This window comes from Somniosus microcephalus, chromosome 34 (assembly GCF_052327205.1).
Source record: "Somniosus microcephalus isolate GS21.2 chromosome 34, FLI_Smic_1.0, whole genome shotgun sequence".
In the NCBI taxonomy this organism is placed as follows: Eukaryota; Metazoa; Chordata; class Chondrichthyes; order Squaliformes; family Somniosidae; genus Somniosus; species Somniosus microcephalus.
In genome coordinates this window covers 14668912-14694840 of record NC_141020.1, presented here as the reverse complement: position 1 = coordinate 14694840, position 25929 = coordinate 14668912, and the positions used below count along the sequence as shown (strand labels likewise).

Below are 25929 nucleotides of genomic sequence, written 5' to 3'. Positions count from 1 at the left end.
TGGTCAAGAGCGAGAAGAGTGAAACAGGCCAACATGATTGGATAGATAACTCTACGGTACTGCTGACTTCACAGAGCTAGGACTAGTGACCGAAGAGGTGAAGGAGGCAGGATTTGGTGCTGGCTTTTGGAGATGTTATGGTTTGCAGCAAGCCAGACAGGAATGTGGGTCTGTCAACACTGAATGGTGTTGGATCAACAGTGGGCTTGTGGACGGGGCCACAGAGAGGAGCAGAGTCAAAGAGTGGAAGGTGTGACCTGCAACTTAGGGCTGAGGAACTTGCAGAGGTCGAATGTAGAGAGGTTGTGGATAGTGTGATTGGTGAGCGCCAATCTGTACTGGAATACATGCAGCCGAGTCCTGAAGGAGTTGGAAAATGTAGGATAAGCTTCAGAGGACTGGTCATTGGGAGCTAGGATTGAGGTGTTGGTCAGTGTGAGCTGGGATTGAGTTGCTGGCCAGTGTGAGCTGGGATTGAGATGTTGGTCAGTAGGAGCTGGGATTGAGGGGCTGGTCACTGGGAGCTGGGATTGAGGTGCTGGTCACTAGAAGCTGGGATTGAGGTGTTGGTCAGTGGGAGCTGGGATTGAGCTGTGGGTCATTGGGAGCTGGGATTGAGGTGCTGGTCACTGGGAGCTAGGATTGAGGTGCTGGTCACTGGGAGCTGGGATTGAGGTGCTGGTCAGTGGGAGCTGGGATTGAGGTGTTGGTCAGTGGGAGCTGGGATTGAAGTGCTGGTCAGTGGGAGTTGGGATTGAAGTGCTGGTCAGTGGGAGCTGGGATTGAGGTGCTGGTCAGTGGGAGCTGGGATTGAGGGGCTGGTCAGTGGGAGCTGGGATTGAGCTGTTGGTCATTGGGAGCTGGGATTGAGGGGCTGGTCAGTGGGAGCTGGGATTGAGCTGTTGGTCACTGGGAGCTGGGATTGAGGGGCTGGTCAGTGGGAGCTGGGATTGAGCTGTTGGTCATTGGGAGCTGGGATTGAGGGGCTGGTCAGTGGGAGCTGGGATTGAGCTGTTGGTCATTGGGAGCTGGGATTGAGCTGTTGGTCAGTAGGAGCTGGGATTGAGGTGTTGGTCAGTGGGAGCTGGGATTGAGGTGTTGGTCAGTGGGAGTTGGGATTGAGGTGCTGGTCAGTGGAAGCTGGGATTGAGGTGTTGGTCAGTGTGAATTACCCATTTTGTTGACATTGTCAGTACCACATGTTACATTTTTGAGTTTTCTAGCTTCGATTTGTTTTTAGCGTTCAGTATCTTACACCATCACCCTAATTAACGTCACTGAGAGTGTATCTTGTCTGCTGAAAATATACACAATTTGTCGGAAGCCTCTATCTAAGAACATAACAACAGAAGAAATAAGAGCAGGAGTATCCCATTCGGCCCCTCGAGCCTGCTCCGCCATTCAATAAGATCATGGCTGATCATCGACCTCAACTCCACTTTCCCGCCCGCTCTCCATATCGCTTGACTCCAAAAATCTATCTATCTCAGCCTTGAACATACTCAAAGACCCTGCATTCACAGCCCTCTGTGGCAGAGAATTCCAAAGATTCACAACCCTGAATGGGAATCGGGGGGAAAACTCTCCACTGGCTGGAGTCATACCTAGCACAAAGGAAGATGGTTGTGGTGGTTGAAGGTCAATTATCTCAGCCCCAGGACATTGCTGCAGGAGTTCCTCAGGGCAGTGTCCTAGGCCCAACCATCTTCAGCTGCTTCATCAATGACCTTCCCTCCAACATAAGGTCAGAAATGGGGATGTTCGCTGATGACTGCACAGTGTTCAGCGCCATTCACAACTCCTCAGATAATGAAGCAGTCCATGCCCGCATGCAACAAGACCTGGATGACCTTGTGCTGATAAGTGGCAGGTAACATTTGCGCCACACAAGTGCTAGGCAATGACTATCTCCAATAAGAGAGTCTAACGACCGCCCCTTGACATTCATAAGAACATAAGAAATAAGAGCAGGAGTCGGCCATACGGCCCCTCGAGCCTGCTCCGCCTTTCAATAAGATCATAGCTGATCATTGACCTCAACTCCACTTTCCCGCCCGATCTCCATATCCCTGATTCCCCATGAGTCCAAAAATCTATCGATCTCAGTCTTGAATATACTCAAAGTCTCAGCATTCACAGCCCTCTGGGGCAGAGAATTCCAAAGATTTGCAACCCTCTGAGTGAAGAAATTCCTCCCCTACTCAGTCTTAAATGGCCGACCCCTTATCCTGAGACTGTGACCCCTAGTTCTAGACACTCTAGCCAGGGGAAAACAACCTCTCAGCATTTACCCTGTCAATCCCCTTCAGAATCTTGTAAGTTTCAATGAGATCACCTCTCATTCTTCTAAACTCCAGAGAGTATAGGCCCATTCTACACAATCTCTCATCATAGTGTGAGTCAATCAGTATTGACCACTCAGAGTTCTTGGACGAGACACAAATAGGCAGCAGCCAGTATGTTTGAGCAATACAGGAAACTTTTTTTTATCCGGCACCGACGTGGTGCCGGTTCATCAAAAATTCCGGATAACCGAAAGCTATAGTAAAAGATACGGAGAGCTGAGAGCTCCGTATAAAGCAACAAACCCTGTTGCTTAGCAACAGGTTCAGAACAATGGCCACAAGTTCCAAGCGTCTCTGTAGCTTAGCAACAGCTGCAGCCACACCCTTGCACAGCAACAGATCGAGGAAGGCAAGTAATAAAACTTACCTGAACCTACTCCTGAATTTTGCCGGTTAACCAAGATTTCCGGTTATTTAGGTGCCGGTAAATCGAAAGTTTCCTGTAGATCAGATTTATTAAGCATACAGCGTAATATACTTAACATTAGGCGATAGCGACGAATAGCTCGCAGCTCTTGGTCTCTGGAGCCCTTCGGATACCGGCAACGTCGTCGCAGGTCTGTTCCTTATCCTCGCAGCAAAACTCTGTGTGAAACTGTTCTTTGAATCTCGAGGTTTTAACCCATTCCTTATCAACAGTTTGGTTGGCCAGTGTCCATATATGGTCTTTAACAAAATCACCTTTTTTAATTGGTTCTAATGGTCAAAAAACCATTGACACTCAGGTTAAGGCTAGTAACCTGGCCACTCCTTTCCCAGTACATTTCCATTAACCCTGTTCTGCTGTCGTGTTATCTTGTTTATAGCTTTTCACCCCATTGGAATTTACCATATCTCTTTCATTTCATGACTCAAGCAGTACAAGACCTTTCTTTAAATATTGTTGCAATTAGTTTTGTTAAGCGAATTCTAAATTCTAACAGCATTATAATATGTTTTTCTTAGCAAAGAAATAATTTGACCTTCACTTGCAGTCTGTTTGTTATCAAAACTTAGTCAAAACTGCTTTTGAACTGTCTGCAGCTACATTTTGAACAAGTTCTAGTTACCCAGGAGTAATTATGGGTAATATTATTTGGTCAATGGCTACACTTGAATTTATACATGTAAGATATTTAGTAGATGAGAATCATATACTAGGACAGCCCTTTCATCCCAGGAATCAATCTAGTGAACCTTCGTTGCACCGCCTCCAAAGCAAGTATATCCTTCCTTAGATAAGGAGACCAAAACTGTGCGCAGTACTCCAGGTGTGGTCTCACCAAGGCCCTGTACAATTGTAGCAAGACTTCCTTACTCTTATACTCCAACCCCCTTGCAATAAAGGCCAACATGCCATTTGCCTTCCTTATTGCTTGCTGTACCTGCATGCTAGCTTTCTGTGTTTCTTGCACGAGGACACCCAAATCTCTCTGAATACCAACATTTGAAAGTTTCTTACCATTTAAAAAATATTCTGTTTTTCTATTCTTCCTACCAAAGTGAATAACCTCAGATTTCTCTACATTATACTTCATCTGTCACCTGACTGCCCACTAACTTTATCTATATCCCTTTGCAGACACTTTGGCCCAGAAATTCAGTTGTTTGCGCCAGCCGCTAGCGCCTTAGGAGGAGGAGATGTTGGGCGCTAGGTGGCTAGCGGCCGGGCGCAGCGCGATCTGCGCCTCTCCCCAACTTCAGTAAAGATTTAGCGGCGGCGCAAAGCCTTTGCGCGCGCTCAGCTGCGCGCGCAGATCCTGACGTCATTTCATCGTGCAACGCCCTTTGTTCGCCCCAAACCGGAAATTCAGTGGCGCCGCCCTATTGTGCGCCTGGCGCCCCTAGCGACTGGTAGAGGGGAACGGTTCCCAGTCGCTGCGGGGCGCGGGGGGCGCAAATTAAAGGGCACTCCTCCTGCCGTAGAAAAGGCAGCCTTTTTGCAACACTCCTTCTTTGTGAGAGACGGATCTTTGCAGAGAGACAAAGGTAGAGAGCTTTCTGGTTTGGCTCAACACTCGCACAGGTACTTGTGGCTTCAGGCCACAGCTTTGCACTTGTCTTTAACTTCAGAGCCATAGCATTGATTGGAAACATATAATGGGGGCTGTAATGGGTGCAAACGTTGACCTTCTCCATAGTCCTGGGCGTTGTACAGATGAAGCAGCAGTGGTCAGGCCTTGCTTCAGGGCTGCAGTGTGCAGGGCGTGGCAGGCAAACAAATCCACCCTCCCCCTTTAAGAGCTCACCGGCGCCAGAGTGTCTGCCGTCAATCAGCAACTCGCCGCACCTGCGCTGCGCCCGCCCTCGGGGGTATCGCCCCAGGCCGCCAGCTTAGCGCCTAATGATAGTCGTGCATCGCCTGTTTTAGCGCAGCAGCAACCTCTTGGGGCGATGCGACTGAATATCGGCGAAGGTGGCGCGAACTTGTGCCGGGCGCAAACTTTAGCGGCCGCCCGACTGTAGCGCCCCAAACGTGGCTATACTGAATTTCTAGGCCTTTGTGTTCTCCTCGCAGCTTACTGTCCCACCTAGCTTTGTATCATCAGCAAACTTGGATACATTACACTCGGTCCCTTCATCTAGGTCATTAATACAGATTGTAAATAGCTGAGGCCCCAACACTGATTCTTGCGGCACCCCACTAGTTACAGCCTGCCAACTTGAAAAAGATCAGTTTATCCCTATTCTCTGTTTTCTGTCCATTAACCAATCCTTTATCCTTGCCCATGAGCCCCAAATCCATGAGCCCTAATCTTGTGTAATAACCTTTTATGTGGCATCTTATCCAATGCCTTTTGGAAACCCAAATATACTACATCCACTGGTTCCCCTTTATCTACCCTGCTAGTTACATCCTCAAAAAACTCTAATAAATTTGTCAAACATGATTTCCCTTTCATAAAACCATGTTGACTTTGCCTATGGACCATTCTAGAATTGTTTCTCAATGGAATGTATTTTAAATGCTAGTCACTGCTTATCTACCGTCATACCTTTTAATCCAGTTTTCCAATCTACCTTAGCCAACTTGCCCCTCATACCTATGTAACTGGCTTTATTTAAGTTTAAGTCTCTAGTTTCAGACTTAGGCAAGTCACTCTCAAAATTTATGTGAAATTCTATCATGTTATGATCACTCTGCCCCAGAGGATCCTTTATTATGAGATTGCTAATTAACCCTGTCTGATTACACAATACAAGATCTAAAGTAGCTTGTTCCCTGGTTGGTTCCATGACAGGCGAATGAGCAGAGGCCACGCAGAGCAGGACAGGCTGTTGGAAGAGGGAGGAGGAGGAGGGGGCGAAGGACTCTCAGCAGGAGGCCATATCCGCCCAAGGTGTTCAGGGAGCAATTCACCAACCTGAACCTCAGCGAAGAACAGTGTGTCAGACATCTGCGCTTCACTAAGGAGGTGCTCACTGAAATCTGCCATCTGCTATAGCCACAACTCCAACCTCGGAGCAGGGTGAGGACCGCATTGCCAGTGGCTGTGAAGGTGACCGATGGCGATGAACTGTTATGTGTCTGACTCCTTCCAGGCTGGAGCTGGAGATATTTGCAACATCCACTCTCTTCAAGGGGCCCTGGCTGCAGCGCGCTCGTACCCGGTGTTTCACCACCTGCAGATCCTGCTCTGCGCTATCCTCTAAGATGGGCACAGCATCTGTATCTGAGCTGGTGGCTGCAAGTGTGAAATCAAGTGACTGTGTGACTTCATCATCACTGTCTTCTTGGTCTTCCTCCACTGCCTGGCCAGGTTGCAGTCTTGGGTATCTGAAGGGAAAAAGCCACAAGGGTTAGGTTGGGATGAGGGGAGCGGGGGAAAAGTAAGGGGTGCATGCTTGCACCATCTGCAGCTTGTCAGTCAGAAGAGATTGTGGGATGAGGAGGAAGTGGGATGTGAGAAGGAGGATTAGGTATGAGGATACCGTCATCATCAGTGGATTCAGCCCCGCTGCTGGCCACAGCCTCAGCAATGGCCCTTCCGATAATGACCAGCACCATCTCCTCCATGGGAGAATAGAGCATGCAAGTGCGCCTCTCCCCCTCTGGTCAGTTCCTGCTGCCTCCGGTTGTATGCCACTTTCTCTTGCAAGAGAGAGGGAAGTGTGTCAGTATGTTTTGGAGATGTGGCTGTCATGGTTGAATAGCTGCCAGTGTGTGCAAGCTGTGAGATGTGGGTGTGAGGCTTCCAACAGTGCTAAGTGTGTGAGGTGAAGCATATGCATGTTAGGTATGAGTCCTGATTGATAGAGCTGGTTGGTAGGTGAGTGATGGGGATGCGGTGATTTGAACAGTGGCTGAGGCTAGTGGTGCAGTTGGTAGGATATGGCATTTGAAGATACATTCACTGACTTTGACTACTTGCGTGAGGTCATTAAACTTCTTGCGGCACTGCGTCCAGGTCCTCGGGCTGCACTCCTGGCATTGACCTCCGCGGCTATCTGATCCCGTGTGTCTGGAGGGCCTCCTGGCCCCCTGCGGATACAGGACGTCTCTCCTCCTTTCCCCCTCCTCCATCAAGACATCCAATGCTGTGTCAGAATACCTGGGTGCCTGCTCTCTTCCATGTTCAGCCATTCTTCTGTCTTTCCCAGGTCAGATTTAGCTTACACACCTGCTCCAGCCACAACGCACCTCCCCTTTAAGAGGTGCAGGCTAGCTTTAACCAGTGCAGGCTAGCTTTAAGCTGTGCTAGCAAGTAACGATTTTGGGCCCCCTGCTGATGTGTGCCACCAATAAATAGTGCAGTTAGCACTGGCTGCATGCAGAAATCATGCCGAGCACGAAAATGCCGTTTTGCCTGCACTACATTGAACAGGCGCGGGGTAATTGCTCATCGCGATCACCGCGCCCGTTTTCGGGGGCTATTCAATTTAGCCCCAAGGTATCTGAGGCTCCAGAGAGGCGCTGAATACCTGGCCAATTTGACTAACCTCACGCCTTTCGTACCTTTTGATAACTGGCAGTGGAGGTCTGGTGTACAAATGCTTTCAGGTTTGTTTGCAGGAAGATTCTTGACACTTTTGATTGCTTTTTGTCCTCAGATATCCTGGCGTGAACATCCAGAACTTCACCAGCAGCTGGAGAGACGGGCTGGCGTTTAATGCTCTCATCCACAAACACAGGTACTGGGGGACTGGTGACTAGGGATTGGGGCTTGGGGGACTGGAGGGGAACTTGGAGGTGGTGGTGTTCCCATGCGCCTGCTGCCCGTGTCCTTCTAGGTGGAAGAGGTCGCGGGTTTGGGAGGTGCTGTTGAAGAAGCCTTGGCGAGTTGCTGCAGTGCATCATGTAGATGGTACACACTGCAGCCAGGTACGCCGGTGGTGGAGGGAGGGAATGTTTAAGGTGGTGGCTGGGGTGCCAATCAAGCGGGCTGCTTTGTCCTGGATGGTGTCGAGCTTCTTGAGTGTTGTTGGAGCGGCACTCATCCAGGCAAGTGGAGAGTATTCCATCACACTCCTGACTTGTGCCTTGTAGATAGTGGAAAGGCTTTGGGGAGTCAGGAGGTGAGACACTCGCCACAGAATACCCAGCCTCTGACTTGCTCTTGTTGCCACAGTATTTATGTGGCTAGTCCAGTTAGGTTTCTGGTCAATGGTGACTCCTAGGATGTTGATGGTGCGGGATTTGGCGATGGTAATGCCGTTGAATGCATTTAGCGACGAGCGGCGAGAGGATAAAGAGCGGCCCGAGAGCAGACCTGAATTAAAGCAGTGGCAGCGGCGAGGCTCCGATTCAAAAACAACATCGAAGAGTGATGTCATAGGAGAGCTGGTAGGTGATTAGTTGGTGAGTATTACAGCTCTTTTTTGCTCTCTAAGTTAGGGAAGGGGGTTAATTTAAGAGCTGAGAAACTGTAACTTGCTAGTACTTATTAAATTAATAACTTAAACTAAATAAAATAATCAAACAATAAACGTAAAGTATCAATTGAATAAAATCTTTGACTAATTCATTAATAAATAAAACAGGGTTAGAGATGGCAGGGCAGGTGGTGTGTCGTAACTGCAGCATGTGGGAGTCTGTGGAGAGCATTGCGATCCTGAGCAACCACATCTGCAGTAAGTGTCTGCAACTCGAGGAACTTCGGCTCAGCGTTGTTGAGCTGGAGTCCGAGCTGCAGACATTGCGATGCATCAGGGAGGGGGAGAGTTACCTGGATACTTTGTTCCAGGAGGCAGTCACACCCTTTAGGTTAAGTAGTACTTTAGAGTTTGTCAGTGGTCAGGGACAAGAGGGTGTGACTGCGAGTCAGGAAGGTATGGGAACCCAGGATGTAGTGATGGAGGAGCTTCAGCCCTGGACCTTGTCCAACAAGTACGAGGTACTTGCTACCTGTATAGATGAGGAAAAGGAGGATGGGCAAACTGACCACGGCACTGTGGTACAGGGGGCCATCCAAGTGGGGGGAGACGGCAGGAATGTGGTAGTAGTAGGGGACAGTATAGTCAGGGGGATAGATACTGTTCTCTGCAGCTGCGAAAGAGAGTCCCGAAGGCTGTGTTGCCTGCCCGGTGCCAGGTGTAAGGATATCTCCTCGCAGCTGAAGAAGAACTTGGGGTGGGAGGGGGAGAATCCAGTTGTCGTGGTCCATGTGGGAACCAACGACATAGGTAGAACTAAGAATGAGGTTCTGCTGAGGGAGTTTGAGGAGCTAGGTTCGAAATTAATAAGCAGAACCACAAGGGTAATAATCTCTGGATTACTACCTGAGCCACGTGCAAATTGGCATAGGGTCAAGCAGATCAGAGAGTTAAATGTGTGGCTCAAAGAGTGGTGTGGGAAAACGGGGTTTCAATTCATGGGGCACTGGCACCAGTACTGGGGAAAGAGGGAGCTGTTCTGTCGGGACGGGCTCCGCTTAAACCAGGCTGGGTCCAGCGTCCTGGCCAATCGAATAACTAGGGCTGTAGATAGGGCTTTAAACTAAAAAAGGGGGGAGGGCTCAAGTGAGGGGAAAGATCAGGGCAATAGAGCAGTGTTGTGATTTGGGTAAAAATAAGCAGAGTGTGACGGGAAGGGACAAAGTTTAATGGTAGCAGTGCAGCAGAGAATAAGGTCAAAGCAGGGAATAATGGTAAAAAAATTAAATTAAAGGCTCTTTATCTGAATGCATGAAGCATTCGTAACAAGATAGACGAACTAGTGGCACAAATAGAGATAAATGGGTTTGATCTAACAGCCATTACAGAGACATGGTTGCAAGGTGGCCAAGGTTGGGAACTAAATGTTCCAGGGTACTTGATGTCTCGAAAAGACAGGCAGAATGGAAAAGGAGGGGGTAGCCCTGATAATAAAGGATGACCTAAGGACAGTAGCGAGAAAGGATCTCGGCTCGGAAGCTCAGGAAGTAGAATCAGTCTGGGTGGAGATAAGGAATAACAAGGGGCAGAAAACACTGGTGAGAGTAGTATATAGGCCCCCTAACAGTAGCTATACCGTTGGACAGAATATTAATCAAGAAATAGTCAGAGCTTGCAACAAAGGTAATGCAATAATCTTGGGGAACTTTAATCTTCATATAGACTGGACAAATCAAATTGGCAAAGGTAGTCTGGAGGACGAGTTCATGGAATGCATTTGGGACAGTTTCCTAGAACAATATGTCATGGAACCAACCAGGGAACAGGCTAATTTAGATCTTGTATTGTGTAATGAGACAAGGTTAATTAGCAATTTCATAGTAAAGGATCATCTGGGGCAGAGTGATCATAATATGATTGAATTTCACATTAATTTTGAGAATGACTTGGCTAAGTCCAAACTAGAGTCTTGGGGGGAAAAATTCGGTTGATCTCCTTCGCCCGCAGATTATGACATCAGTCGAGCGTGCAATGCCCCGGTGGCGCCCCGGACCGGCTATTGAGTGGCGCCCCCTTTCCGCCTGCCGCAAGCAACGACAGGGAGAGTGGACGTTTTGCAGTCGGGAAGGGGCTGGGGGAGCGCTATTTAAAGGTGCCCTCTTCCTGTCTTTTTTTGTGGGCGACATTTTTGCACCACTCATTCTGAGAGAGAGAGTGAGATTCTGAGAGAGAGAGACACTTCTGGAGAGATTCAACGCTGTGTGAAGGAGTTTTGGCTACTGAGCAGCACTTTGCAGGTTCTTTTGGATTTGACCACCATTGCTTCGATTGTCAAGAGACTATGGGGGCTGCACTGATTCGGGGCGTCGTCCTGCACCTGCAGAATCGGAGGCATCAGAAACGCAGAGAGAGAGTGGCAAACATGGCCAGAGGGAGGAGGGCCAACAGGCCTTTGCACAGGAGACCTTACCCTCCCAGGGTATTCCGGGAACAATTCTCCAACATTCATTTGTCTGAGGAGCAGTGTTTGCGCAGGCTGCGCTTCAGCAAGGAGGTGGTCACTGAGCTCTGCCACCTGCTGCAGCCAGATCTGCAGCCTCAACTGAGGACCAGGACGTCTCTGTCGGTGGCAGTGAAGGTCACAGTGGCTCTGAATTTTTATGCCACCGCCTCCTTTCAAGCAGCTACTGGGGACATCGCCAATATCTCCCAGTTCGCAGTCCATCGCTGTATCCGAGAGGTGACAAGTGCCCTCTATAAAAAGAGACACCAGTACATCTCTTTCCCGATGATCCGGGCCAAACAGCATGAATGCGCATTTGGCTTTGTGAGGATAGCGGGCTTCCCCATGGTGCAGGGCGCCATTGACTGCACGCATGTGGCATTGCAGGCACCGCAGGAGAATGCAAAGGTTTTCCGAAACCGCAAGGGGTTCCACTCCTTAAATGTCTAGTTGGTCTGTGACCACAGACAGCTGATACTCGCCGTCAATGCCCGCTATCCTGGCAGCAGCCACGATGCTTTCATCCTGCTCCAGACTGGTGTGCCAGACCTTTTCCAGGCACCACATCAGCCAAGTGGGTGGCTCCTCGGGGACAAGAGTTATCCACTCTGCACCTGGCTGATGACACCGCTCCGTAACCCCAATGCCCCTGCTGAGCTGCGGTACAACGAGAGCCATATCGCCACCAGGAACATAATTGAGCAGACGATCGGCGGGCTCAAACAACGGTTCCGCTGTGTGGACCACTCAGGAGGAGCCCTGCAGTACTCTCCTGAGCGAGTCTCCCTCTTCATAGTTGTGTGCTGCATTCTTCATAATCTGGCAATCCTCAGGACCCAGCCAATGCCACCAGGCATTGGTGCACCACTAGAGGAAGAGGAGGAGGATGATCAGCAACAGCACCAAGGCAGGAGGGAGGCCCACAATGTTGAAACTGCAAGGGCCGTCCATCAACGGCTGATAACAAGCTGCTTCTAGGCCCCTACTCAGAAGATGGCTTCTGGCATGGAGAACAACATGATGGAAAGCAACCAGCAACCCCTAAAGCCGGCCAAGGCAGCAATGATTCCAAAGGCCAAACATGTACATTTTGAATACAACAACCTTTTTATTTTACAAACTCTGTGTGTGTCATTTATTCATGACAAACTAATAGAAACAAATACAACAAATCATTAATTAACATAACTGGTTCTCACAAGCTGGAGATAATGGCCAAAACACTAAACAAAAGTTATCAGATGAATCTCGGCCTTTAATAAAAACATTCCCAACATTTCTTGAGACCTCCTACCATTTGCCCTTCGAGGGTGATCTCCATCCCTTGCGCACTTCACCCCTTCCCACCCTACTGCTCCTCCGTAATGGGGCCCCAGTGGCTGCAGCAAGGCTGGTGGAAGGCTGCTGAATGTCAGATCCTGAGACCACAGATGCCCTTGAAGGACACCCTCGAACAACTCTGTGACGTGCCTCAATAACTTCAAGACTCGAAGTTAGCAGAATAAAACAAGGCTTTTATTAGCAAAGAAAATATGCCGGTGGCTGCACCTAGCTTCACCTGGCGTGCTGCTGTTCTACTGCAGGACAAGCCTGGACTTGTCTTAAGTAGGGCCAGGTATGGGCGGAGCCGACACACAAAGGGGGCGGTGCCCTATACACAATACAAGGTACAAACACTGGAGCAGGCAATACAATATATACAGTTAACTACAGAGTCTGATGAATGACATATTTCATCACATTCACCCCTTCTACAGATTTAGTCTGTCCGGGGGTGTGATAGTCCTCTGTGACCGACGTAACGGTTGCGGTGCCGCGGGTGCCGGCTGGGTGTCCCGGGTGGTCTCCTGGGTCTCTGCCGGGGGCGCCACCGGGGTTGTTGACGGAGTAGGTGGTGGGGGAGTAGGTGGTGGGTGTACCGTTGGCTGGTGTTCTTCCGGGGGTGATGAAAAATTAGTGGGTGGAGTGGGTGGGTAATAGTTGTTGTGGTTGTTGTTGTTGTTGTTGTTGAAGTCGTTGTCGTTGTTGCTGTTGTTACCGGCTGGGGCGAGGTCTTTTATGGACACAGTGTCCTCCCGTCCGTCGGCGTGCCGGACATACGCATATTGTGGGTTGGCGTGGAGCAGGTGCACTGGCTCCAGGAGGGGGTCCGTCTTGTGGCCCCTCACATGCTTCCGCAGGAGTACCGGACCTGGGGTGGAGAGCCATGACGGTATGGATACGCCTGAGGTGGATTTCCGGGGAAACACAAACATTAGCTCATGAGGCGTGGCATTAGTGGCGGTACACAATAGTGACCGTATTGAGTGGAGCACATCTGGGAGGACTTCCTGCCAGCGGGAGATAGGGAGGCCCTTGGTCCTTAGAGTTAGGGTGACTGCCCTCCATACTGTCCCGTTCTCTCGCTCCACCTGACCATTACCCCGGGGGTTGTAGCTGGTGGTACGGCTCGTGGCAATCCCCTTGGATAGCATGTACTGGCGTAGCTCTTCACTCATGAAGGCCGCCCCCCTATCCGTGTGGATATAGCTTGGCATACCGAACAGGCAGAACAGGCTGTTGAGGCATTTAATGACCGTGGCGCTGGTCATGTCTGGGCAGGGGAAGGCGAATGGGAAACGGGAGTATTCGTCCACAATGTTCAGGAAGTAAACATTGCGGTCGACGGACGGGAGGGGGCCCTTGAAATCTAAGCTAAGCCGCTCAAAGGGCTGTGTAGCTTTGATTAGGTGGGCTCTATCAGGGCGGTAGAACCGAGGCTTGCACTCAGCGCAAGTGCGGCAGTTCCTGGTCAGAGACCGAACTTCCTCAATCGAGTAGGGTAAGTTGCGGGACTTTATGAAGTGGAACAGCCGTGTGACCCCTGGGTGGCAGAGGTCATTGTGGAGGGTCTGTAGCCGATCCCCGGTGGCGTTGGCACACATCCCTCGTGAGAGGGCGTCGGGGGATTCGTTAAGGGCCCCCGGCCGGTATATGATGTCATACTCGAAGGTGGAGAGCTCGATCCGCCACCTAAGAATCTTATCATTTTTAATCTTCCCTCTCTGTTTATTATTGAACATAAACGCTACCGACCGCTGGTCGGTAAGTAGGGTGAAGCGTTTGCCGGCTAGGTAGTGCCACCAGTGGTGCACTGCCTCCACGATGGCTTGGGCCTCCTTTTCCACGGAGGAGTGTCTGATCTCGGGCCCCTGGAGGGTCCTCGAGAAGAAAGCTACGGGCCGCCCTGCCTGGTTGAGGGTGGCCGCCAAGGCAAAGTCAGACGCATCACTTTCCACTTGAAAGGGAGTGTTCTCGTCCACTGCCTGTAGCGTGGCCCGCTCAATATCCTGCTTAATGCTTTTGAAGGCAGCATGGGCCTCAGCAGAGAGCGGGAAAGAGGATGCTTTCAAGAGGGGACGGGCTTTATCGGAGTAGTTAGGGACCCATTGGGCATAATATGAGAATAACCCCAGGCACCTTTTCAGGGCTTTGGGAGTGTTGGGCAGGGGCAGCTCCCGTAGGGGGCGCAATCGGTCGGGGTCTGGTCCGATTTCCCCATTCTCCACCACGCTGCCTAGTATGCAAAGGCGCGTGGTGTTGAAAACGCACTTGTCCTCGTTGTAGGTGAGGTTGAGTTTTTGTGCGGTTTTCAGAAACCTCGCGAGGTTTGAGTCGTGGTCCTGTTGGTTGTGGCCGCAGATGGTGACGTTGTCGAGATAGGGGAAGGTTGCCTGCAAGTGGTGGTCATCGACCATGCGGTCCATCTCCCTCTGAAAGACCGAGACTCCATTCGTCACCCCAAAGGGGACTCTGAGGAACTGGTAGAGGCGTCCGTTTGCCTCGAAGGCGGTGTACGAACGGCCCTCTGGTCTGATAGGGAGCTGGTGGTCCGCTGACTTGAGGTCGATGGTGGAGAACACCCGGTATTGGGCGATTTGGTTCACCATCTCGGATATGCGGGGTAGCGGGTAGGCGTCTAGTTGGGTATAGATGTTGACTGTTTGACTATAGTCAATCACCATCCGCTTCTTCTCGCTACCCCTCACCACCACCACTTGGGCGCGCCACGGGCTGTTGCTGCGTTCAATAATGCGCTCCTTCAGGAGCCTGTCTACCTCGGTCGCGATAAACCGCCTGTCCTCCCAGCTGTACCTCCTGCTTTTGGTCGCTATTGGCCGGCAGTTAGGGGTAAGGTTCGCGAATAGCGAAGGCGGCTTTACCTTCAGGGTAGCCAGACCGCACACTGTGAGGGGCGGCTGGGTCCCACCGAAATTGAGCGTGATGCTTTGGTGGTGGCACTGAAAATCCAGGCCCAAGATCACGCTCACATATAAATTTTTCATAATTAACAGTTTAAAATTATTATATACAGTGTCTTTAACGGACAATCGTACCGCGCAGTAACCCGCAATAGTCGATATCTGGGTTTTGTCGGCCATAGAGACCCTGCCCTGAGTAGGGACTATAGTTAGAGAGAGTCGTTGTACCAGATCAGGGTGAATGAAGCTCTCTGTGCTCCCGCTGTCAATTAAACATTTAACCTTGCACCCGTTTACCTCAATGTCCACCATCGATTTGGATAGTGGGTGCGGTCTGGACTGGTCCACTGTGATCGACGCCACTGTAGGGCCCTGATCGGGACAAGATGGTGGGCCACACGAGGCCGGGTAAGATGGCGTCCACGCTGTCTGCTCGCGAGATGGCGGACCCCACGAGGTCGGACAAGATGGCCGCTCCCATGGCGCGCACGCGGCGGTGGCGGTTTTGCCTGCGGGGTTCCCTCTGCACACCTTCCCAAAGTGCCCCTTCTTACCGCACTTAAAACAGGTGGTGCCTTTCGCCGGGCACAGGTTCCTGGTGTGCTTCGGCTGCCCGCAGAAGTAGCATTTGGGGCCCCGATGCGTCGCGGCGGTCGTAGGGCTTCTGGGGGGAGAGCAGGGCCCCGACGGTGTTGGGCTACCAGGCTGGGAAACAGAGGCGGCGTGGGCCGCGCGGCCTGACGAGTAGGAGTCAGAGTTCTTCTGAGCCACACCCAACGATCGCGCTGTGTCCACAGCCTGTGTAAGATCTAGGCCCGTTTTCTCTAGCAGTCTCTGCCGGATATAATTAGAGCTAAGGCCTGCGATAAAGGCATCCCGAATCAGCTCGTCTGTGTATACCGTGGCTTTCACGTCTTTGCATTTGCAGTCTTTGCCAAGCACTTTTAGGGTGACTAGAAAGTCCTCTAGCGACTCTCCGGGTCGCTGTGTGCAGGTAGCAAGCAGGTGCCTGGCGTACACTTCATTGGTAGGCCGCTGATAGTGGGCCTTTAGGATGTTGCAGGCATCCAGGTAGCTGGCGGCGTCTTGTATGAGTGGAAAAACCCGGTGGCTTACCCGATTCTGTAGGATCCCGAGTTTCACATATCCGGTGGCTGTAGAGGCTGTGACAGCTTCGGAGTTGGCCATAAAGAATTCCAAGCACTGGAACCAGTGTCCAAAGCGTGCCGATGCATCCGAAGCATGCGGGTCCAAATCCAAGCGTTCCGGTTTCAAAAGTTGATTCATCGTTAAAAGTTTGCTAATAAAATTGACGTGCCTCAATAACTTCAAGACTCGAAGTTAGCAGAATAAAACAAGGCTTTTATTAGCAAAGAAAAGATGCCGGTGGCTGCACCTAGCTTCACCTGGCGTGCTGCTGTTCTACTGCAGGACAAGCCTGGACTTGTCTTAAGTAGGGCCAGGTATGGGCGGAGCCGACACACAAAGGGGGCGGTGCCCTATACACAATACAAGGTACAAACACCGGAGCAGGCAATACAATATATACAGTTAACTACAGAGTCTGATGAATGACATATTTCATCACACTCTGGACCTGGAGGGCCCGGCTGCAGACTGCACCAACTCTGCATGGGCGGCAGCAGTTTGGGCTGGCTGGGTTACAGGCAGGGGGAAGTGCCAGTGGTGGGAGCAGGAATGCTGTCATCCTGAGAGAGGACAGCACCTCCCTGCTCGACCGACACACTGGCACTCCCACGGGGCAGCACTCAGCATCCGGAGCAATCTGTTCAAACACAGATTGCTGGCCTGCTGCGGCACCGTGAGAGCCCCGGGGCAATGTGGCTGAACCAGCGACGATGGCAGCAGTCATTGCTTGCGTTGCCTCAATCTGGGACTGCATGAGAGCAGCCTGAGATTGGATGGCTGCAGCCAGTGACTGAATTGCAGCACTAAACCGTTGTGTTGTGTCCGCCTGTGCTGCAGCGGAGTGCTCCACACTCCTAGCCAGTCCATCAATGCTTTTGGGCACCCTTCCCAATGCACCCATGAGCTGAGTGTGCATGTCCACTGCCTGGGTGTTCATTTCAGCGATGAGCCGCTCCTCCTCTGCGTCCAGTGCAGCAGGACTCGCTGGCCTACTCTCCCTCCAGGGATAAGGCCCCCGAGCTTCCCTACCCCCATCGCGTTGCTGCAGCCCGCTGGGTCCCGGAGCTTCACCCTCATCAAACCCTACCCCCCCTGCTTCCCTCCAGGGAAGACGTGGTCCCAGTGTGGACATGGGCTCCCTCAGGAGACACTGGCACTGAGGCTCCGGCTTCCTCTTCCTCCTTGCCTGCGGCGTCTCTCCCACTAGCTGCTTGAGGGCCCGTCTCCTCAGCTGGTGGGTCACCATCTGAAAGCAGGGAGGTACAAGAATGGCTTTAGCATCAGGACGGGGGGGCAGTAAGGGAGCAAGGACTGGAGTGATTTATTAAGTTGGATTGAAAGTGTAAAAGGCTGGTGTTGTGAGGGACAAGTGGAATGAGAGAGGAGAGAAAGCTGATGACCTTACCGTTGCTGTCCCGAAGGGGGTCGACCTCTCCAGCGGCGACGGGACCTATCACCTGGCTTGCGACGATCCTGTGGACGCGCGCCTCCAGATCGTTGAGGGTTTGCAGCTGAGGCGGCCCTCCACCCGTCCGTTGCTGCTGCCGCCTGTTGTGAGATAGCTTGGCCTGCAAGAAAAAGGACGGCGTCTTGAGTAAATATGCAGCCATGTGCTTGCCTGTTGTGCCTCCCACAGTTGAATAGCCCTTAATGTATGCAGCCATGTGCTTGCCTGTTGTGCCTCCCACAGTTGAATAGCCCTTAATGTATGCAGCCACGTGCTTGCCTGTTGTGCCTCCCATAGTTGAATAGCCCTTAATGTATGCAGCCATGTGCTTGCCTGATGTGCCTCCCATAGTTGAACAGCCTTTAATGTATGCAAGGTGTGGAATGTGCGTGTGTTTTACGAGTTGGCCACAGGTCTTGGATGAGTGTTGGGCATTGGGGTTTTTACACCCTCTGGCCATAGAGTGAGGTTGAGATGGAGGGATGGAGAGGTATTGAAAAGCAGCCACTCACCCTGACCACCCGAGTGAGGTCGTTGAACTTTTTCCGACATTGTGTGTGGGTCCTCGGCACCATGCTCCTGGAGGAGACGTGATGAGCCACCTCCCTCCACACTCTTCTATAGCCACGGGGCAATGGCCTCCTGCCACCCTCTGGGTACAGTATTGCTCTTCGGCGCTCCACTGCGCCAACCAGAGCCACCAAGGCCCGGTCGTTGAAGCGCTGAGCTCGTTCCCAGGCCCTCTCCATAATCCTTTGCAGCAGCTTTGAGGTTGAGGTCTGTCCAGGCCAAGATTCAAGGCTGCAATGAGCAGGGTGTGGCTGGAGAGCAAGATCGACCCTCCCCCTTAAGAACTGGCCGGCGCCAGTGTGTCTGTGTTCCATCGCTAACTGACATCACCTGAGCTTCGCCCGCGCTCTGAGTTAGTGTCTCGCTCCTTAAGAAGACAGGTGCAGAGCGCCTGATTTAGCACTGCATAAACCTCCAGGGGCGATAGAAGCCAAGTTTGCAGTCGGAGGTGATAATTAGCGCCAGGCACTAAACTTTGCGCCCGGCTGATAATTGCGCCCCAAACGGGGCGATACTGAATTTTTCCCCCTTAAACTTAAATAAAACCAACTACATAGGTATGAGGGGCGAGTTGGATCAGGTAGATTGGAAAAATAAATTAAAAGGTATGGCACTACAGTAATGATACCAGTCTGTATTCCCTCCATATCCCACTGATCCCAGTGTGTCCCCTCTACATCCCTCTTTCCCCTAGTTTCCTCCTCCATACCCCACTGTTTCCCCCTGCGGTCTCTATATTTTGCTCCTGGTGATGTAACGAGCTGGATATTTGACCTTTCAGGCATGACCTCGTAGACTTCACCAAACTACAGAAGTCCAATTCGACCTTCAACCTCCAGCAGGCGTTCAACGTGGCGGAGCAGCGGCTGGGGGTCGCCAAGCTCCTCGACCCGGAAGGTAAGCCTGTCGCCAGCTCGCTGGTATAGAACTACCTGTAAAGTACACCCTGGGTGAAGTCTGATCTCAATCGAGGCGTTGCTCATCAGCAGGTAGTGTATGGGATTGTGCGGCTACTCGGTTTCTGCACATTTGCAAAACGACGCACAATGGCACTACTGGCAGTCCAGTGACACTCGATCCCAGTTCCTGAAGTACAATAAATCATGCTGTACCTGCCCTGGGAGTGTTTGATGGGACAGTGTAGAGGGAGCTTTTCTCTGTATCTAACCTGTGCTGTACCTGCCCTGGAAGTGTTTGATGGAACAGTATAGAGGGAGCTTTACTCTGTATCTAACCCGTGCTGTACCTGTCCTGGGAGTGTTTGTTGGGGTAGTGCAGAGGGAGCTTTACTCTGTGTCTAGCCCGTGCTGTACCTGCCCTGGGAGTGTTTGATGGTACAGTGTATAGGGAGCTGTACTCTGTATCTAACCCGTGCTGTACCTGTCCTGGGAGTGTTTGTTGGGGTAGTGCAGAGGGAGCTTTACTCTGTGTCTAGCCCGTGCTGTACCTGCCCTGGGAGTGTTTGATGGTACAGTGTATAGGGAGCTGTACTCTGTATCTAACCCGTGCTGTACCAGCCCTGGGAGTGTTTGTTGGGGTAGTGCAGAGGGAGCTTTACTCTGTATCAAACCCGTGCTGCACCTGCCCTGGGAGTGTTTGATGGGACAGTGTAGAGGGAGCTTTACTCCGTATCTAACCCGTGCTGTACCTGCCCTGGGAGTGTTTGATGGGACAGTATAGAGGGAGCTTTACTCTGTATCTAACTCTTGCTGTACCTGCCCTGTGAGTGTTTGATGGGACAGTAGAGGGAGACTTAATCTGTATCTAATGCGTGCTGTACCTGCCCTGAGCGTGTTTGATGGGACAGTGTAGAGGGAGCTTTTCTCTGTATCTAACCCATGCTGTACCTGCCCTAGGGGTGTTTGATGGGACAGTGAAGAGGGAGCTTTACTCTGTATCTAACTCTTGCTGTACCTGCCCTGGGAGTGTTTGATGGGACAGTGTAGAGGGAGTTTTACTGGGTATCTAACCCGTGATGTACCTGCCCTGGCAGTGTTTGATGGGACAGTGTAGAGGGAGCTTTACTGGGTATCTAACCCGTGCTGTACCTGCCCTGGGAGTGTTTGATGGGACAGTGTAGAGGGAGCTTTACTCTGTATCTAAATCGTGCTGTACCTGCCCCGAGCGTGTTTGATGGGACAGTGTAGAGGGAGCTTTACTCAGTATCTAACCCATGCTGTACCTGCCCTGGGAGTGTTTGATGGGTTAGTGCAGAGGGAGTTTTGGTCTGTATCTAACCCGTGTTGTACCTGCCCTGAGAGTGTTTGATGGGACAGTGTAGAGGGAGTTTCACTCTGTATCTAACCCGTGCTGTAACTACCCTGGGAGAGTTTGATTTGACAGTATAGAGGGAACTTTACTCTGTATAACTCTTGCTGTACCTGCCCTGTGAGTATTTGATGGGACAGTGTAGAGGGAGCCTTACTCTGTATCTAATGCGTGCTGTACCTGCCCCGAGCGTGTTTGAATTGACAGTGTAGCGGGAGCTTTTCTCTGTAACTAACCCATGCTGTACCTGCCCTAGGACTGTTTGATTGGACAGTGTAGAGGGAGCTTTACTCTGTATCTAACCCATGCTGTACCTGCCCTGGAGTTTTTGATGGGACAGTGTAGAGGGAGCTTTACTCTGTATCTAACCCGTGCTGTACCTGCCCTGGGAGTGTTTGATCGGACAGTGTAGAGGGAGCTTTACTCTGTGTCTAACCCGTGCTGTACCTGCCCTGGGAGTGTTTGATGGGACAGTGCAGAGGGAGCTTTACTCTGTATCTAATGCGTGCTATACCTGCCCTGAGCGTTATTGATGGGACAGTTTAGAGTGAGCTTTGCTCTGTATCTAACCCATGCTGTACCTGCCCTAGGAGTGTTTGATGGGACAGTGTAGAGGGAACTTTACTGGGTATCTAACTCTTGCTGTACCTGCCCTGGGAGTGTTTGATGGGACAGTGTAGAGGGAACTTTACTGGGTATCTAACTCTTGCTGTACCTGCCCTGGAGTGTTTGATGGGACAGTGTAGTGGGAGCTTTACTCTGTATCTAACCCGTGCTGTACCTGCCCTGGGAGTGTTTGATGGGACAGTGTAGAGGGAGCTTTACTCTGTATCTAACCCGTGCTGTACCTGTCCTGGGAATGTTTGATGGGACAGTGTGGAGGGAGCTTTACTCTGTATCTAACCCGTGCTGTACCTGTCCTGGGAGTGTTTGATGGGACAGTGTAGAGGGAGCTTTACTCTGTATCTAACCCGTGCTGTACCTGCCCTGGGAGTGTTTGATGGGACAGTGTAGAGGGAGCTTTACTCTGTATCTAACCCGTGCTGTACCTGCCCTGGGAGTGTTTGATGGGACAGTGTAGAGGGAGCTTTACTCTTTATCTAACCCCGTGTTGTACCTGCCCTGGGAGTGTTTGATGGGACAGTGTAGAGCGAGCTTTACTCTGTATCTAACCCGTGCTGTACCTGCCCTGGGAGTGTTTGATGGGACAGTGTAGAGGGAGCTTTACTCCGTATCTAACCCGTGCTGTACCTGTCCTGGGAATGTTTGATGGGACAGTGTAGAGGGAGCTTTACTCTGTATCTAACCCGTGCTGTACCTGTCCTGGGAGTGTTTGATGGGACAGTGTAGAGGGAGCTTTACTCTGTATCTAACCTGTGCTGTACCTGCCCTGGGAGTGTTTGATGGGACAGTGTAGAGGGAGCTTTACTCTGTATCTAACCCCGTGCTGTACCTGCCCTGGGAATGTTTGATGGGACAGTGTAGAGGGAGCTTTACTCTGTATCTAACCCGTGCTGTACCTGCCCTGGGAGTGTTTGATGGGACAGTGTAGAGGGAGCTTTACTCTGTATCTAACCCGTGCTGTACCTGCCCTGGGAGTGTTTGATGGGACAGTGTAGAGGGAGCTTTACTCTGTATCTAACCCGTGCTGTACCTGCCCTGGGAATGTTTGATGGGACAGTGTGGAGGGAGCTTTACTCTGTATCTAACCTGATCGATTTTGCTGTAACAGTTTAGACCTTCACCTACTCCCTGTAACTTACTCAGAACGGAATTGCCCCTGAATTGGAGTTCAGTGCAGGGAAGTGTGAAGTGATGCACTTTGGGAGGAGTAATAAGGAAAAATTCTGAAAAGCGTAGATGAGCAGAGAGACCTTGGTGACCATACACACAAATTCTTAAAGGTGGCACGGCAAGCTGACGAGGCGGTTAAAAAAGCCGATTGGTTATTTGGGTTTATATATAAAGGAATAGAATATAAAAGCAGAGAGATCAGCTGGAACTTTATAAATCACTGGTTCGGCCTCAGCTGGAGTATTGAGGACAATTCTGGGCCCCACACTTCAGGAAAGGTGTAAAGGCCTTAGAAAGGGGACAGAGGAGGTTTACCAGGATGTTACCAGGGATGAGAGACTTCAGTGATGAGGAGAGGTTGGGAAAGTTAGGGCCGTTCTCCTTGGAACAGAGAAGGTTAAGAGGTGACCTAATCAAGGTTTACAGGATGACGAGAGGTTTTGATATTCCCTCTGGAGAGTGGGTCAATAACCAGAGGTCACTGATTCACAATCACTGGCGAAAGATCCAGAGAGGAGACGGGGGGAGTTTTTTTCACTCAGAGAGTTGTCGGGATCTGGAACGCTCGGCCTGAAAAGGTGGTGGAAGCTGATTCATCAATAATTTTAAAAGGGAGTTGGACGGGTTCTGGAGGATGAGGAACTGACAGGGTTACGGACACAAAGCGGGGAGTGTGGGACTGAGCACGACTGCTCTTTCAAAGAGCTGGCAGAGGTACGACGGGCCGAATGGCCTCCTGCTCTGTGATTTTTCGATGATTCTTAACGAAACGGGCTGTCATTTCCTGTGTGCACGGCAGTGATTTTCACTCCGCTGACGGTGACTTCAGGCCGGCCCCAACATTGTATTTATGATATTTTCAACCTTGAACTTTTCTTGTAGATGTGAACACGGAGAATCCAGATGAGAAGTCCATCATCACTTATGTGGTGGCTTATTATCATTACTTCTCGAAGATGAAGGCACTCGCTGTGGAGGGGAAGAGGATCGGAAAGGTGAGGAAATTTCAGGATGGAAGGAGGTTTGCTGCCACCAGGGAGAGCCGAGGGTTTGGAGGTTCCTGCCGCCAGGGAGAGCCGAGGATTTTCTCCTTCCCTGATTTAGAGAGGTGGGGCCGGGCCAGGGAGTCTGTCAGTGGTGGCCTGGGGAGGAATTCTAGGCACATCAGTCATTGGATTCTCCAGAGGTCTTCGGTTGGCCAATCTCCATCACATCATTCGTTCCCAGTTTTTCCAGCCAATCCCATCCATTCCCAGTATACCCTGCCCGTAATATTTATTCCCAGTATATCCGATCCATGCTATGCATCACCATTACATTTCTGCCCAACCCATCCATTCCTAATTTGCCCTGCACATCCCACTCCTTCTGCCATGCATCCTGTCTCAACAACTCGCCATCTCAGTTATATTTAACTAGCACAAGTTCAGCACTGTTATTTTGTAATTTGTGTGAAGTGTCGAGGGTTAAACACTGTGTTACACGCTGATCTCTCTCAGTTACACACTGATCTCTCAGTTACACACTGATCTCTCTCAGTTACACGCTGATCTCGCAATACCCCACTATTCAAAAAGGGGGGTAGGGAAAAAGCAGGTAATTACAGACCTGTAAGCCTTACATCAGTTGTGGGCAAAATGCTGGAGTCCATCATTAAGGATGAAATAGCGGAGCACTTAGCAAATGGGGACAGGATAGGACAGAGTCAACATGGATTTACAAAGGGTAAATCGTGCTTGACTAATCTATTGGAATTTTTTGAGGGAGTAACTGGTAGAATAGATGGGGGAGAGCCAGTAGATGTGGTGTACCTGGACTTCCAAAAGGCCTTCGATAAGGTCCCACATAAAAGATTAGCATGGAAAATTGAGGCTCATGGGATAAAGGGGAAAGTATTGGCGTGGATAGGGAACTGGCTGTCAGATAGAAAACAGAGAGTTGGAATAAACGGCTCATTTTCTGAATGGCAGGCAGTAACAAGTGGGGTACCACAGGGATCTGTCCTGGGCCCCCAGCTGTTCACAATTTACATTAATGACCTGGATCAGGGAGTCGGATGCAGCATTTCCAAATTTGCAGACGACACTAAACTAGGAGGGGGGGTGGGCTCAGAGGAAGAGACCAGGAAGCTCCAGAGCGATTTGGACAGACTGGGCAATTGGGCGGATAAATGGCAGATGCACTATAATGTGGACAAGTGCGAAGTTATCCACCTTGGGTGCAGGAACGGGAGGGCAAATTATTATTTAAATGGCAATAGATTGGGAGAGGGGGAAGTACAGAGAGACCTGGGTGTTCTTGTACACCAGTCACTGAAGGCGAGCATGCAGGTGCAACAGGCGGTCAAGAAGGCAAACGGTATGCTGGCCTTCATAGCAAAAGGGTTAGAATACAGGAACAGGGATACCTTGCTGCAGCTGTACAGGGCACTGGTGAGACCACACCTCGAGTACTGTGTACAGTTTTGGTCGCCTCATCTGAGGAAGGATGTTCTTGCCATGGAGGGGGTGCAGCGGCGATTCACCAGGCTGATACCAGGAATGGCGGGAATGACCTATGAGGAGAGACTATGTAGTTTAGGGATGTACACACTGGAGTTTAGAAGATTGAGAGGGGACCTCATAGAAGTGTATAAAATTCTGACAGGTCTAGACAGACTGGATGCAGAAGGAATGTTTCCCTTGGCGGGTGAGAACAGAACTAGAGGACATAATTTAAGGATAAGGGCTAAACCATTTAGGACAGAGATGAGGGGGAATTTCTTCACTCAGAGAGTGGTGAACCTGTGGAACTCATTGCCACAGAGGGCAGTGTACGCCAGCTCATTAAATATATTTAAGAGGGAATTAGATATATTTCTACGGGCAAAAGGGGTTAAGGGTTACGGAGAGAAGGCGGGGACGGGATACTGAATTAAAGGATCAGCCATGATCTCATTGAATGGCGGAGCAGGCACGAAGGGCCGAATGGCCTACTCCTGCTCCTATCTTCTATGTATCTATGTATATACACGCTGATCTCTCTCAGTTACACGCTGATCTCTCAGCTACACGCTGATCTCTCTCAGTTACACACTGATCTCTCTGTTACACACTGATCTCTCTCAGTTACACGCTGATCTCTCTCAGTTACACGCTGATCTCTCTCAGTTACACGCTGATCTCTCAGTTACACACTGATCTCTCTCAGTTACACACTGATCTCTCTCAGTTACACGCTGACCTCTCAGTTACACGCTGATCTCTCAGTTACACGCTGATCTCTCTCAGTTACATGCTGATCTCTCTCAGTTACACACTGATCTCTCAGTTACACACTGATCTCTCTCAGTTACACGCTGATCTCTCAGTTACACACTGATCTGTCTCAGTTACACGCTGATCTCTCTCAGTTACACACTGATCTCTCAGTTACATGCTGATCTCTCTCAGTAACACACTGGTCTGTCTCAGTTACACACTGATCTCTCAGTTACACACTGATCTCTCTCAGTTACACACTGATCTGTCTCAGTTACACACTGATCTCTCTCAGTTACACACTGATCTGTCTCAGTTACACACTGATCTCTCTCAGTTACACACTGATCTCTCTCAGTTACACACTGATCTCTCAGTTACACACTGATCTCTCTCAGTTACACACTGATCTGTCTCAGTTACACGCTGATCACTCTCAGTTACACGCTGATCTCTCTCAGTTACACGCTGATCTCTCTCAGTTACACGCTGATCTCTCTCAGTTACACACTGATCTCTCTCAGTTACATGCTGATCTCTCTCAGTTACACACTGATCTCTCTCAGTTACACACTGATCT

General features: G+C 50.6%; 1 protein-coding gene across 1 annotated transcript in view; it reads left to right on the top strand.

Moving 5' to 3' along the window:
• The window catches only part of sptbn4b (spectrin, beta, non-erythrocytic 4b), a 361255-nt gene that overhangs the window by 29936 nt on the left and 305390 nt on the right, over positions 1-25929 (top strand). The window contains exons 5-7 of the mRNA XM_085973416.1: positions 7377-7457; positions 18830-18945; positions 22993-23105. Of these exons, the coding sequence (XP_085829542.1) occupies positions 7377-7457; positions 18830-18945; positions 22993-23105 (310 nt within the window). The remainder of the gene's footprint in view (positions 1-7376; positions 7458-18829; positions 18946-22992; positions 23106-25929) is intronic.